This window comes from Pelophylax lessonae (genome assembly GCF_965119305.1).
Source record: "Pelophylax lessonae genome assembly, chromosome: 4".
Lineage (NCBI taxonomy): Eukaryota > Metazoa > Chordata > Amphibia > Anura > Ranidae > Pelophylax > Pelophylax lessonae.
Genome location: NC_138771.1, coordinates 167,052,989 through 167,069,087, shown reverse-complemented (window position 1 = coordinate 167,069,087; position 16,099 = coordinate 167,052,989). Strand labels below are relative to the sequence as shown.

Below are 16,099 nucleotides of genomic sequence, written 5' to 3'. Positions count from 1 at the left end.
GTCACAGCTTCTGATACACAGTAGCCTCTGGGAAGATAATTATATGGCAGAGAGTTTGTAACTACTATCATATAATTGTAGAGATACAGAATTTGTTTATACAGTATATTACCCAAAATATAATGCATTACACCCCTTGCTACACATATACAATATTCTTTTTAGAGTGGAAATAAACCCGCCTATCCTTTATAGCAAAAGAAGCTGCCACCCTAGCATCTGCTTCTTCTGCAGTTGCTATTGTATTACACATGCGATCAGGTTTGACACTAGCCATTTGATGGCTTGACCATTTTGGATTTAAGCGCTTAAATATATCCTCAAAGCACATCTAAACCCAAAAGCAAAAATGTAATATATTGCAAAATATCTGTTTTTAGATGTAGCCTGTGAGAATTAATTTGCAAATGCAGAGTTTTCAAGAACTTATGCAGGCCACCTTATTGCACAGCTCCCAACACATCAACACATACAGTGCTGACAGGGGAATCCCACCTGCAGAGACAGCCACCCCGCCGGGAGAGGACAGTGATTATTGCTAGTGGCTATAGCAGCTGCTAGCGATAAGTGCAAGTAAATCCAGGAAACTGGTTGTACCCAAAAGTGATCGATCAATCAACTTTGCACATTCAGCCAGCCCACACACGTTTTAAATCTCCGCCAGTTCCATCTATGGCCAGCCTAAGTTTTCTGTAAATTGTGCATCTTTTTCAACAAATGTTTGTTTATTCAAGGGTTTTCTTTTCCAGGGGTTCTCAGTTTCACAGAACAACATAAATTCAACCACTTTCCATTAGACATTGATGTAGCCAAAGTACTTGTCTTTGAGGCCAGACAGGCCAGAACACACACTTTCCTAGTTTGTCTGTACACACACGCTGTTCCATACAGAATGCTGGCTGAGCAAACTAATTGCCTTTTGTGGGGAAACACCCGCCTTCTCAGGACACCTCATTCTATCCTTGCCTCCAACTATTCTGCCATTATTTCCTATGAGACTTTTTTAAAAGAGAAGTACTGACAGGCTTTTTTTGGCCATAATTCTGTTGTAGATCACAGGATTGCACTTACTTGGTGTACTCCTGTAACCCGGAATCAGCCAACAGCTGGCTAAATCCTGCTGTCGGCTGATATTACAGAGCCTTTCCAAAATCTGGAGAGATCCCAACAAAAATGTTGAGATCCATCTAGATTCATTACAGGCAGCTGGCTCAGCCTCCCAACATGCTTCTGAGAGCCTGAGCAAGCTGCTCCCACCCTCTCTTGTCTGGCGCTCCAGGGGGCGCTGTTACAGCAGTGCAGAGAGTGGTGATTGACAGTAACCGCACCCTGCTCAGAGCAGACCCAAGGACTTAATGATCAGTGGTCATGTGATAGCTCAGTTCTTGGGCTTAGAGCCAGTAGGTTATACCTGTAGGATCCGACTGATGCTGCAGCAGGTAGGTAACTATGTAAGTAGGTCTTAAAATTGTAGGAAATCCTTCCCTAAACAAACATCCTGTATGAGTACAGACCCAATGCCCACTACACACGGTGCTGTACCACCCAAAGTTTCTATCTCAACTTTTACTTAGGAGCAGTTTTCTGGGTTATTACAATTGTTGGCCCCTTCTCTCATCTCACATTGGTATTCAGGACTAAAAGCATCTTTTTTTTCTAGCATGATTTTTCCTTTTTACCATTGTCTGTAAAGACAACCGTTTGCTCTTTTGACTTCCAGCAGGGCAGCGACTGCAAAGACAATAGATAAAGGTGACTGGTTAACTCCCATGGCAACCTCATGGCATAAAATAACCTGTTATATCTGCCACCCTACAAGCAAACGTTCTAACTTTCAACATGAAGACCTCATTCACCTCATTCACACAACAAGCAGAAGTAACTCGATTTACACCTACTGGTGGAGGTTGCCACTTGATGGTTAGTGGCAAACTAACATAGAAACATAGAAAAGTGACGGTAGAAAAAGACGGAGTAGTCCATCGAGTCTGCTCTTTGTTTTTTTGCAATGGTTAGTGGCAACCTCAGCCTAGACTTAACTTTCACAGTGGCTGAAAACAGTTGCTCAGGGCAGTATCTGGTGGTGACTATGAAGGAGGTACTTTGGGGAAGATTTTTAGCAGAAGCACCCACCTTGAGGTAATGCGATACACACTACTGCACATAATGAGATTATTTGGTTTGTAAGAAAGTCTCCCTATGGCCACACATCTATGCAATCCCATGGATCAATGGTTAGTGGCAACATCAGCCTGGACTCCAACCAGGCCACACCCCAACGCATTTTGCTCAGCTCCCTCAGAGCTTAATCCTTGCCATGGCCACCCCATGATTAAGCTCTGAGGGGCCAGAGCAAAATGTTTTGGGGGTGTGGCCTGGTTGGAGTCCAAGATGAGGTTGCCACTAACCATCGATCCATGGGATTGCATAAAGATAAGGCCATAGGGAGACTTTCTTACACATAGTTACATAGTTAGTCAGGTTGAAAAAAGACACAAGTCCATCCGGTTCAACCAAAAAAACCCCCAAAAAAACCAAACAGTATTGAAAAACCAACCATACAATCCCATATACACAATCCTATACCCGCTGTTGATCCAGTCATTATGTGTCCTAGTGTGCATCCCATTATCTCAAGGTAGGTGCTTCTGGTAAAAATCTTCCCCAAAGTACCTCCCTTATAGTCATCAGATACTGCTCTGAGCAACTGTTTTCTACCCCTTCTCTCCACTATTTATATTGCTATTCTCACCCAATGCATCATGTTCCATGAATGGAGAAGATGAATAACAGAATAAATACAAGCAACGTGAATAGAGCAGAAGGCAAATGGGGGTGGGCAAAAGATTAGGAGTGGTGGCTGTTAACACTCGCCGTGCCATTAGATAGCACTCAGGGCTCTGAAGAAGGTCCCGAACTGAAGATTCAGCACAGGATTGGCTCACGAATCCCCTGCTGAACAGAGTGGAATGGCTTAAATGTGGCTAAACGTGGTACATTTATTCTTACACATTACATATGACTTGATCTGATTCTAGATCTTTTAATTAGACCATAATTACCTTTCCAATTTAAATTCAAAACTAGGAAACAATGGATTCATTGGTAGTATTTAGTGGACACAAACTATGTTTTTTTTTTTAAACTGGTGATTTAACTCCAACACGAAATCCATCCATATATGGTTAAAAATTCCAACCAGCCTGTTGGATTTTTTTCATACGATTACTGCTTGCGGCTGCCCACGGCAGAACACAATAGTGCTGCAGGCGGTATTCCCCCATCAACATTGATTGTATTGAAAGGAGAATTGAGCAATTTTGTTTCCTTCCACCCATGGTGGAAGGAAAGAAAATGGAATCATCTATGGGCTGCTTAATGACCCCATTTATAAAGCAGCAATATAACCTTATTGTTGTCATACCACTGCCTAAAAAAAAAAAAAAAAAAAAAAATAACACCATACAATTAATAATAAAATACAAGCTGTGCAGCAGAGTAAACACTTCCGAGCCCAGCAAAGAGCTGTATTCACTCTCCTTGGAATAGGACCCCCTAGGGACATGTTAGGTAAACCTGACAACTTCAAAGATAGTTGTAAATAATACAGATTCTAAAACTAATAACAGAAGTAAGTAAAGAGATAGGCAGTATCAAAAGTGTTGTTGTACCGGTGAAGTTTGTATGTCATTGAATAGTGTATGTTTGTTTTATTACTTTTCTGCTTGGAATTAAAATATAGAATACCTTTGTCTTGTCCAAACTCATAACTGGCAAGAAATGATTTGTATCTGTTGGTCTTTGTGTTTTCAGCAAACATCAAAAACAGATTATACATCAAATAAGCAATAAGGGAACTCCTTACATGAGAACGATGATTGTTTTTTTTGTTTTTTTTTATTCTTCCATGTTTGCATGATCTTTTGGCAGCCAATCAAAGACATTTAGAATTCTCATTAGAGAATTATTTTCTACAATAATAGAATTGTGTACTCTTTGGAGCAAATATGTAAGTGGCTTTCATGCAGGTCCAATAAGAAACATTCATAGGAAGAGATATTTTGGTTTTCTGTGAAGCAATATACTTCCTCTGTACTTATCTTGGGGAAGTAACATCACACCTTTAAAAACACAGTACTGTGCCCTTACTTACAATGGTTAGTTGTTTGGCCTTTGCTATCAGTCTAAACAGAGGAACTGGACTGGAGTCCGGACATGGAGATATGTCAAGGTGTCACATAATGTAAAGCCCAGTAACAAGCTTTTTAAGTGTTTCCTAAAAATAGACAGAAACGGGAGCCATGATCAACACTTCTATGACTATCTGAAAGTTAAAGGGAAATTACAGCCAAAAGATTCCTTTTTAGTAGACCTGATAATGTGCTATCATAAATATGGTTGCTTAACTTTTCCTCTTATTACAAAGTTCAGTCAAAAAAGGAAACACGTGATAATGGAGATGTTTTTGTTTCTTAGCTTTATATCATTGAAAGTATGTGAAACTGCCCATAATTCAGTCTTCAGTTTAACCCCTCTTCACGACTAGGCCATTTTAAGTTATTCAGCACCGCACTACTTTATCGGCAGTTGTATCATTATGCGACACTACTGTACCTTAATTAAATTTATACATTTTTTTTTCCACACAAATAGAGCTTTCTTTTGGTGGTATTTAATCACCACTGGGTATTTATTTTTTGCTATATATACGAAAAAAGGTTTCTATTTGCCGTTTCGTGCATTTAGGCCAAAGTGTATTCTGCTACATGTCTTTGGTATAAAAAAATCACAATAAATGTATATTAATTGGTTTGTGTGAAAGTTATTTCGTCTACAAACTATGGGATATACATATTTGAAAATTGATCAATCCTGATGCACTAACTGCCTATCTCATTTCTTGAGGCCCTTAAAATGCCAGGACAGTACCACCCCCCTCCCCCTCTCCAATTACCCCTTTTTGGAAACTAAACAGTCTGAGGTATTTAGTAAGGGGCATGGGGAGTTTTATGAAGTTGCACATTTTTTTTCACAATTTTTTTGGAAAATTAAGAAATTATATACATTTTTTTTAACATATTGTCACCCATGCTGTGTCATAATATGACTGGTTTGGCAGTGATCAGGGATACTGACTGGCGACAGTATGTTAAAAAAAAAAAAAAAGAAATAATTTTTTATTAAGTTTTAAAAAAAAAATATTTTTTTTTTTTAATATACTATTAAAGTAGTTCAGTGTCACCATAGTAGCACTGTACTACTGGGGGTGGGGAGGGTAATCAAAGATATATATAGATATATTTTTTTACACTTTGATTGCTGTTTTGCTATTACAGAGAACATTACTGTAACAACGTTTTGAACTGTCATGAATGGGTTACATTCATAACAGCTGTGATTACTAGTGATCTGTGATGGGCTACAGCTAATCCCATGTTACAGGGTTCTGTGATTGGCCCAGGTACCATGTGATAGCTGTCATCCAATCACAGCATAATTTTACAGGAAACACAGCGGTTATGAATGAAATACATTCAAAACAGCTTTGTTGACGTTGTAATCATGTGATAGCGTAGCAAACACATGATCCTCTGGATGTCAAAAGCGGCCAGGTACCGGGATCCACAATCCACTGTGTCCAGAGGGAACCCAGAACAGGCTGGATGATGTACATGTATGTGGTCCAGCCTGCCCGTTCTGGCCACCCACAGTAAATGTACTGTGGGAGTTTGGCAAATGGTTAAAGTAGATCTAAACCCAATCATTAAAATGCCATCTTTAAAATTGAATATTTAACACATTAAGGTATTATCAAAAGAAACAAAGCTTTCAATAAAAGAATAGCGGGGATCAACATATTTCCAGCTAGACTGGCCCATTTTTTCTTTGGGACAGTTGGGTTCCTGGTTCCATGGGTGCTCAGAACTGGGAACCCATCTACACATATGGTGGACCTGCCCACTTGTTTTCACTTTATGGACCCAAGTTTATGATATGCGATCGACAATGTTTAGGATTAACACACCAGTAACCCCTGGCAAAGCCCTACTTAATTTGAAACTGGATGGGCTCCCAAAGTCCCAAGCAAACCATAGCAAAAGCTTGGCTATCAGACTCCCTTAGCAGAAATTTACAGATGCAATGCATAAATGTCACAAAACGCGCCACCCTTGGGTTAACTCATTTTTGCCATCTGACTCTAAACAGCATTTAATAAATTCAAAATTTATGAGAGCCTGCATTTGACATTCTGTCCAATATTTCACAGGTTCTGAGATGCTCCTCCTCACCCTTCCCCCATCATATTTCTTTCCTTTTCTTTTCATATTCTAGGCAGTATCTAAAGCTAATTATCACTCTTCAGATTATACATAGATTTATAGGTACAGTACAGACCTACAGTATCTAGGTCCCTTGCAACTACCTCCTAATTCACTAGTTGAATGTTATATCTCTACATTGACCTTGTTAATCTGTATGAACATGCTAGAGCATTTTCCAAATCTGTATATTTTGATTTTTACACTAACACTTATTGAAGGAAAAAAGGATAGTGAGGTCCTTGTGCAGGCACTTCCTAATTAGGGGGGAAGGTGAGAAGTAGTAGGTAAACCTCGCTTAGCAAAATCCTAGCACTGGCCTGGAGATTTTAGGTCAGGCTTCAAAAGGTACATAAATGGCCTACACCTATAGCAAGGGCATTATTCATCTATAGTCAAGGCTGTGCAGTTTGTTTTTATCCACAGACGCTCCTTATCTGCATAGGCAGCACGATCCCCGCTGAGCAGCACGGATCCGCCTACGGAGGCGGACCGTGTGAAAGAGCCCTAAATCTAGTAGCTGCAGTGCAAAAGACAGTGGACTGAACACTAGTACTACTCACTTTCAAAACTTCCAGCTAAGTAGAACAATATTATAGTGCAGAAAGCATAACATTTCAGCATGTTCACCAGTTAAACGGCTTCTGTTTTTTTCATATATTGCTGCCACTTCACTAAATACACGCTCACTTGGTACCGAGGAAGGAGGAGCAGAAAGGTATCTTCTAGCATGAGAAGAAGGTTTTGTAGCGTGCCTCATTTTCTTTCCACCACTGAAGAGGATCACCACTTCTTCTGTCAATTATTGGTTCCTTCAAATAGAGATGAAGTTCATCATACAGGGTCATTATTGCAGATTCAGAAGAATCCTCTGCATGAGGCCCCAATAAAACACTGAACATGGCATCAATTCGACCACAATGAAGTTTCTCTTCTGTCCATTGTCTTTTTGGACATTTTTCTTTTTTTTGCAGCATCCTGCTCTTCCAGATGGCTGGCTGGCACCCTGTGGTGGATGGCTGGCTGTCTGGCACCCTGTGGTGGGTTGCTGGCACCCTGTGGTGGTGGGTAGCTGGCTGTCTGGCACCCTGTGGTGGATGGCTGGCTTGCTGGCATCCTGTGGTGGGTGGCTGGCTGGCTGTCTGGCACCCTGTGGTGGGTGGCTGGCTTTCTGGCACCCTGTGGTGGGTGGCTGGTTTGTTGGCACCCTGTGGTGGGTGGATGGATGGCTGGCTGGCACCCTGTGGTGAGTGGCTGGCTGGCTGACACCCAGTGGTTGTGGGTGGCTGGCTGCCTGGCACCCTATGGTGGGTGGCTGGCTGGCTGGCACCCTGTGGTGGGTGGGTGGCTGGCTGGCACCCTGTGGTGGATGGCTGGCTGGCACCCTGTGGTGGGTGGCTGGCTGACACCCTGTGGTGGGTGGGTGGCTGTCTGGGACCCTGTGGTGGGTGGCTGGCTGTCTGGCACCCTGTGGTGGGTGGCTGGCTGGCTTGCTGGCACCTGTGGTGGGTGGCTGTCTAGCTGGCACCCTGTGGTGGGTGGCTGTCTGGCTGGCACCCTGGCTGGCCTGTGGGTGGCTGGCTGGTACAGGGCCTATGGGTGTTGGTGGCTGGCTGGCACTGGGCTGCTGGGGGTGGGTGTATGGCTGTGTTTTACACTCCTGAGAGACTCCCAACTCCAAATGAGGCTGTCCAAGGTGAGGGAGGCGGCCTAAGAAGGCAGAAGGTTAGGCCCAGTGCGTGGGGACGCGTAGCGCAACATTTGCAATGACGTCACAACAATATCGGTAATATTGGCATGTTCTGGGGCCGATACCGATATATCGGGAAAAGTGAATATCGGCCCTCTGATAATCAGGATTTGGCTATCCTACACTCCTCCTGGCACTCTTATCCTCATAAAAAGAAATAGCTAAAAACAAAGGCAAAACTTGCAAAACCAGAATTTTGAATTTACTTTCACATTTATCATTTAGTTAAAGGATCACAGAAAAATATGTATTATAAAAAAGTTATACTACAGATCATTAATGCTTTTATGGAACCAGGTTATTTCCCAGATCTTTTTACATATTTATCATTACTGTAACGCAGGCTAATTCTTTGAATCTATTACAATGAAATAAGTACAAACCTAGAACTACTAGTTGTGGTCACTGTGACAACAGAATTTGTCTTTGTTTTTTAATTGTGTAGCGAAGAAAGTAATTGTATGTACATGTCAGAATAATTACAACACTAAAATTACTAGGCTTAGAGGTACAATTTGTCACCACTAAAAGGAATCAACTTTTATTTATCTAATGTGCTGTTTTTCCTCAACAGATGAAATCTCCCCTCCTCCATCAACGATTATTAACAAGACAGAAAATTTTGCAAAAATAACGTTTGAACCCAATGTGGTTCAGCAAGCAAAGATCACTCAGAATGGGAATCTTGGTGATTTTGTGGTTCGATATGATGTAAGAAGAGAGCTTAGCATTGGTGACGTTCAGGTACTAATTTATAAAACTACAATTTATATAGCATGCAAACAGTTATTTTACAATACAATGTGTCAGGTGAAAGCATACCCCAAAGTAGAACTATAGGCAAAACTTTTTTATTCATTTTGGATAGAGTAAGGGAGGGTTATAACCCCGCTGGTTTATTGGAGAGATTTACTTTTGCTATCTGTCCCAAAACCAAAACAACAACTGAGAGGCAATCTCTACGAATTAAGGGAATATTTTGGGGTCCCCGGGGACACCAGAACTAGTGTCCCCATTGGAAGATTTCCCTTCTATTACTTTTCTGGGGACAACCCAATATTTGGGTTTTTATTTACTTTCACTTTTATTGCTAATGGTTACAGGACAAAATTGAAAATCCCTAATAGGGAACACAGAGAGCAATACAAACTGACAGGTGTTCTACGCCCTCTCCACTCTGTCCAAAACTAAATAAAATGTTTTTCCTTTAGTTATACCGTACTTTAATTCTCAATAAATTCAGATAAACTGACTTAAATGAGTAAGGTAATGCATAACTACAATTTTTGTGCAATTGGTTTCTTGATCATTTTTAAACTGTGATTTTTTTTATATACGGTGTTTATACTAATGAACAATGAACAGTAGCCTGCCTTTTACAACTGAGTACCAGATAATTTTAGGTTAATGTTTACATACTATGAATGATGACCTCAGATGGTGCACTTGTTTGCTTGTTCCACCTAGTAACTTAAAGTGGACATATACTCAAGCAATACCAGTCTTAACTGAATAACGAGTAATAGAAAAACTGCAATACTTACATTTGGAGACAATGTTAATTCACTGCTGATCACTTGTCTGAAAATCCTGGGTATTTGGTCATGTGGCTATGCTGAATTTTTAATGTTTCCCTTTAGCAGAAAACCTATTATCAAGCACAAATAGCTTAAAGTGTTACTAAACCCAGGACCCTGCATTCACTATATCCGGTCTCCTACAGTATGCAGAACATGGAAATGCAATAGTTTTAATCAGGGCTTTTTTTCTAAGAGATTAGGTGCAGGAACTCCTCCCTTCCGAGTCACCCCTTGACCTCGCCCAGTACCCACCTCCGAGCACCATTCCTTTATTCCACCACTTACCCACCTCCCGGTGCCACCCTTTTAGAGATTGCAGAACCAAGTATCCAAGTATTTTGTATGGAATGTGTTCATGATAACAAGAAAGGCAGTAAAATAGATCTAGCAACAATGGACACAACAGGGACAATCGATTCACCCCAGCAACAATGGACACCCAGCAGCCAGCCTCAGTAGAGCCTCCAGCAGTCAGCAACAAAGACCCCTCCCTCAACAGTAGATCCCTCCCAGCCATGATTGACCCTCCAGCAACGTAAGATCCACCTCCAGCCACCACAAGCAATAGACCCCCTTCCTCAGCAAAAATAGATCCCCTCCAGCAACAATAGATTCCCCAGCGTCAATAGACCCTCCAGCACACCTCAGCACCCCTTGCTATTACATACATTTAGTTCTGGAGGTGCCAGAACTGCATTCCTGCTAAAACAAAACCCTGAAATATAAACTGCAAATTACCCTTTATCATCAGCAGTTAGTGCAGTCCTGTGACTTCTATCAGTGTCTGGTTAAAGCTTGTAGGAACAGTTTTCATTTCTGCTCTGGCTGTCCTATGAGGCTGCAGGAGCCTTGACCCTCTCTCTGGACAGTGCTGATTGGCCCTGTGCTGATCACATGGACCCTCCAAAGAAACTAACAAAATAAAGCTTTCTAGCAATACACAACAAACTGAGCATGTGCAGCTTCCCCCCAAGGCTCTGTTCTATCTGGAGATGGTTTGGGAATGTGGAAGAAGGGGAGGATCAGAGAAGACAGGATCAAACAGCCTTTTTACACAAGATCAACCCCTTAGGTTCGTTCCACAGTGAGTATACCAAGCGTGCTTTACTGCATATACAGACTGATTTTACTATTGTGGGTTTAGTAACACTTATTAACATTTTAGTACAGGTCTGCTTTAATTGGAAAATTACTACTTTTTTCTGACACCAAAAGTCTTCTTGGTCTCTGAAGGTTCTTGATAGAAACAGTTTAGTGAGAGTGTAAATTCCTCACCATAAACATTGCTTTTTTTTCTTCCAGGTATTAAATGGATACTTTGTACATTATTTTGCACCCACTGATTTACCTCCTCTGCCAAAGAATGTGGTTTTTGTCATTGATACAAGTGCTTCCATGGTTGGAACTAAAATGAAACAGGTGAGAATAAATAATAATGTTGATTGGTTGGATCATTCTTAAAGGAATGAAACATTTAATTGTTAGGTCATTATATTATTATTTATGCAATCCTTTAGCATTTATTCCCAATAGCTGCCTGAGCTGATGTTCACTTTTTAACATACTGCGTCTGCAGATGGGAGAAATTTAGCAGTCCAAAGGCATTGGCAATCCATTCCATCCGTCATGCCAGACAGTCTTGTCAATCAGCTGTTGGCAAGGTGTTCTGGGACATGTGGCTTTACATCAGCTGCAGTGCTAAATTTTGCTCAGGCCTGCTAAAGGGTATATTACTGTAGAAACACCTAAACATGTCTGACAAAGTTTTTACATTCTCCCAATTAGCAGTCTTTCATGAGTGATATGTTTGGCTTGCAGCATTTAGTGGAAATACTTCTTCCCTTATAGTCTATAAATAAAAATCATCCAAACTCCACTGCATATTTGTGTGTGTTTGCCAAAGGACTGAACAGACATATCTAGAACAGGGGTCCCTAAGCTTTCTAAACAAAGAGCCAGTTTATCGTCCTTCAAACTGTAGGAGGTCCAGACTGTGGCCAACGGGAGTGGACATTTTCCAGGCATCGGTGAGAGTAAACCTCACCACATTTGTCCCATTGTTAATGTTAGTTGGCAGAATAGTGTCTCGTGTCAGTGGGAGAATAGGGCTGGATAAAAGCAGGCAAAGGGCCACATCCAGCCCCCGGGCCACACTTTGGAGTCCACTGATCTAGAATCTATTGTGAACCAGTGTTCTAAAGTATGTATTTGCTATTCGTTTTTCCGACCATAGATAAAAATAGGTCACACAACATCACTTATTCTGAACCTCTTATAAATGATTACTGTGCATTGATCATACCATTTTGGGAAATAAGGTAAGTATTCTTAAAGAAGAATCAGAATTAATCACAAAGTCTATAGATGTAGCAGTTAGAGCCCCTGCTACCCAATTTGTAGTAAAATCGAGGGCCAGTTCACACTTTTACAATGCCTTGTGGTGCGCTATTGCACATTATGTCGTGCATTAATGTGCTATGCATTAAGGCAGTTTATTTGTTATGCCAGGGCACCGCAACGAACGAGAAATGTGCAGGACCCTCTCATACCATGCATGGTCTATGTGTTGTGGTGTGCTGTGCGGTGCATTTAAACCATTTACTGTACATTGCACACATAGGGCAGATGCATTGTGATAATACAGGAATACATACATTTTGCATTGCCGCAAGTGTAAATGGAACTAACATGTTTGTTGACTTAACCACTTAAGCCCCGGAAGATTTTACCCCCTTCCTGACCAGGGCCTATTTTGCGATTCGGCACTGCGTGACTTTAACAGACAATTGCGCGGTCTTGCGACGCTGTACCTAAACGAATTTGACGTCATTTTTTCCCCACAAACAGAGCTTTCTTTTGGTGGTATTTGATTACCTGTGTGATTTTTTGATCATGCGCTATAAACAAAAAAAGAGCGTCAATTTTGCAAAAATAGCAATATTTTTCACATTTTTTTATATGAAATTCCCCCAAAAAATTTAAAAATCAAAATTTTTTAACATTTTCGGCCAATTTGTTTTATGCTACATATGTTTGGTAAAAAAAAAAATTGCAAAAAGCGTATTTTGATTGGTTTGCGCAAAAGTTATCGCGTTTACTAACAAAGGGAAAGATTTTTCTCATTTTTGTTGTTGTTTTTTTTAACGCATTATGGCGACGATCTGCGATTTTTTTTGCGATACTGCGACATTGCGGCTGACAGATCAGACCCTTGACTGACAATTTTGACACTTTTGGGGTTACCAGTGACATTACTGCAGTAATCAGTGCTATACATATGCACTGTTACTGCAAAATGACACTGGTAGTGAAGGGGTTAACTTTATTTGAGAGGGAGGGGCTGTGTGTGTCCCTAGGGGCGTGATTCTAACTGTGATTGGCTGTGGCTTGAGCTGTAGAAACAGTGATCAACGGTCCTACATAGTAGAACTGTGTGATCACTGTTTCTACACAGGGGGAGAATGACAGGCGGCTTGTTTACATTAGCCACCTGACTTTCTCCCTCTGCAGCGACGATCGCAGAGTGACCGGCGGACATGGGGTCCGCCGGTCACACGTGCGGGGGGGGGGGTCCGTGACCATGCGGGAGCGGTAGCGCGCCTCCGGGGGCGCGCGCTCGCTCTCTAGACCCTCACAGGCTAGCGACGTAGATCTACGTCACTTTGCCTGTGAGGGACTGACTGCCGACGTAAATAGTCATGCGGCAGTCGGTAAGTGGTTAAAAATGTATCTAGTCTCTTTTTGCACAGGCTCCATAAGTCCCAGTACACATATGTGCGATGACAGACATTGCATGTGATTCGGAGTGCACTGCTCTGAAAATCACATGGGATGCCTGTGTGATGCAAATTCAGCCATACAGATTGTATGGCTGAATTTGCATCGCATTCAGACACAAGTCGCACAGGACCCTTTTTTCGGGGGTCCGCAGCAGAATTGAATGCCATGGGTGTTCACACCTATGCAATCCGATTCATGTCCGAACTGACAATTCGCACTGCGATATGCGAACTGATCTGGGGGTGTTGTTACCTTTGTATTGACATCCCTAGAGATTCGCATATGGCAGTGTGAACTGCCTGCGAGTTGAATGTGATGCCGGAACCCGAAGTGGATTTGCAGGGTTCCCGCATCACAAATATGTGAACCAGAACTAAATGTTTCTTAACCACTTAACCCCCGGAAGACATACGATCCTACATAGCAGGATCGTATGATCTCTGCAGCTAGATCAGGGAGAATGACAGGCGGCTTTGTTTACATCAGCCGACTGCCTTTCTCCCTCTCCACGGGGAGATCGCGAGTGACCAGCGGACATCGGGTCTGCCGGTCACACGTGTGGACATGTTAGGGAACGAGCGGGGGCGGGCGCACGCCTCCCGCGGCGCGCTCGCCCCCTAGAGGCTCACAGGCTAGCGACGTAGTACTATGTCACTTTGCCTGTACTGGGCTGACCGCCGCAGTAAATAGTCATGCGGCGGTCGGCAAGTGGTTACAGTGACATTATAAAAATATAAAGACTGCTATTGCTAAGCTCTCCTTTGAGAATGTTCGTTTCCTGGCTGTCATGCTGATGCTTTGGCTTCAATACTTTTTGAGACTCTGACCCAGAGACAGCATTTACAGCATGCTTGTCCCAGGTCTGTGATGCAAAAGTATGGCAGCCAGACCCAGAAAGACGACAAGAATTTTCAGAAGTGAGCCAGCAATGGCAGCCACAATACTTTTATCATGACAGAGTCACTTTAAGGCACAGTAAAATTACTTGAGGTTGGAAACCAAGGGTGGTGTAATGAGTGAACAGAACAATTGTTTTTGAAAATAAAGTTTTTTTTTGTCTTTTCTACCCAGGAGATTTTAAATATACACAACAAAACTCATTATATGACTCACAAGAAACGCTGTCCTTGGAAAGTTTTAATTGGATTTAGTTTATAGTAGTTGTTAGTCCTAATACTTTGCTTGTATAGCTGTAAAATGACTAAGACTGAGTACAAAAAATTGAAAATCTATCCCCATTTGACACTGTTTCATTTGAATGCATAAAAAATCTTCAATGCATAAAAAAAAAAAAAAATATTGCTTTGTAATTTGCTCTTTCTTTCTTTACTAAAAAGCCCTGCAAAATTAGTAGACATCTGGCACTTTTGAGAGTGTTGGATCCTACCATCTGCCTTCACCCCTCACTATGTTCCACTATATCAAGGGTCCAAACCAAGCTGTCAGGAAGGAGCTCTGCATAGATTTTGTAACTGTGTTCAATTTTACTACAAGAGCTGTTCATGTAAATGACACACTACTCTCCGGGAGCATGGGGTGGGCCCAAGCTTTACTGTGTGCATCTATAGATGCACACAGCATGGCTCAAGAGCAAGCACGCACGTGCCCCCCCCCCCCGACTTTGATTGACAGCACTGGGAGCCAATGGCTTCCGGTGCCCCAGCAAAGCTAATGAGACACAAAAAATGAAGGGAGAGAAAACCTGCAGACATGCACAAATGTGTCTAATGAAATCACACCAAATAAATAGATAGCATCTGTAAGAGCCCATACAAAAGGGCTAAAAAGGAAAAATATATCCATAATATAAGTCCAAAGGAAACAAATAGTTTCCTTTGGCTCCATCAGTGTCTCCGCAATCACAATTCATAGTGCTTCCACCACCAGGTGACACCCAGTAATAAAGCCTCTTACCGGATCCTGTGGACCATCATATAGTATTTTACTTTTATGGGCGGCGGGAAAGGTGCCCCTCCTGCAACTTCCTGGTCGTTTTCCCTGCTTACCAGAGCCATCGGTAGCAGGGAAAACGATCCGGTCCATTCAGGTGCTAGGCAGGAAGTTGAGTGAGGGCAAGATGGCGCCCACTTGGCCTCCCTCCTTGTAATAGGAATAAAGGTGATCAAAAACATTTTGCTAAAGGGACAATGTAAAAATAAAAAATAAAAGGTAAAATAAATAATAAAAATTTTTTTTTAAAGTGCTCCATCCCTCTGAGCTTGCGCGCAGAAGTGAACGCATATGCAAGTCACGCCCACAAATGTAAACGGTGATCAAACCACACATGTGAAGTATCATTAGCGTGAGAGCAATAATTCTAGCCCTAGACCTCCTCTGTAACTTTAAACTGGTAACCTGTGGAAATTTTTAAGGCCTCGCCTATGGAGATTTTAAGTACCAATATTTGTCGCCATTCCACGAGCATACCTATGCATTTTAAGTATGACATGATGGGTATCTGTTTACTCGGCGCAACATTATCTTTCACATTATAGAAAGAAATTGGGCTAATTTTACTGTTTTCTTATTTGTTAATTCAAAAAAGTGTATTTTTTTCCCAAAAAATTGCGTTTGTAAGACCGCTGAGCAAATAGGGTGTGTGACATAGTATTGCAACGATCTCCATTTTATTCTCTAGGGTCGCTGCTAAAAAAAAAAAAAAAAAAAGA

The 16,099-nt window shown here is 41.7% G+C and overlaps 1 protein-coding gene across 1 annotated transcript in view; it reads left to right on the top strand.

The window, feature by feature from the left end:
* ITIH5 (inter-alpha-trypsin inhibitor heavy chain 5) overlaps window positions 1-16,099 on the top strand; it is a 106,948-nt gene that overhangs the window by 46,739 nt on the left and 44,110 nt on the right. The window contains exons 6-7 of the mRNA XM_082254061.1: window positions 8,645-8,814; window positions 10,953-11,069. Coding sequence (XP_082110187.1) covers window positions 8,645-8,814; window positions 10,953-11,069 — 287 coding nt within the window. The remainder of the gene's footprint in view (window positions 1-8,644; window positions 8,815-10,952; window positions 11,070-16,099) is intronic.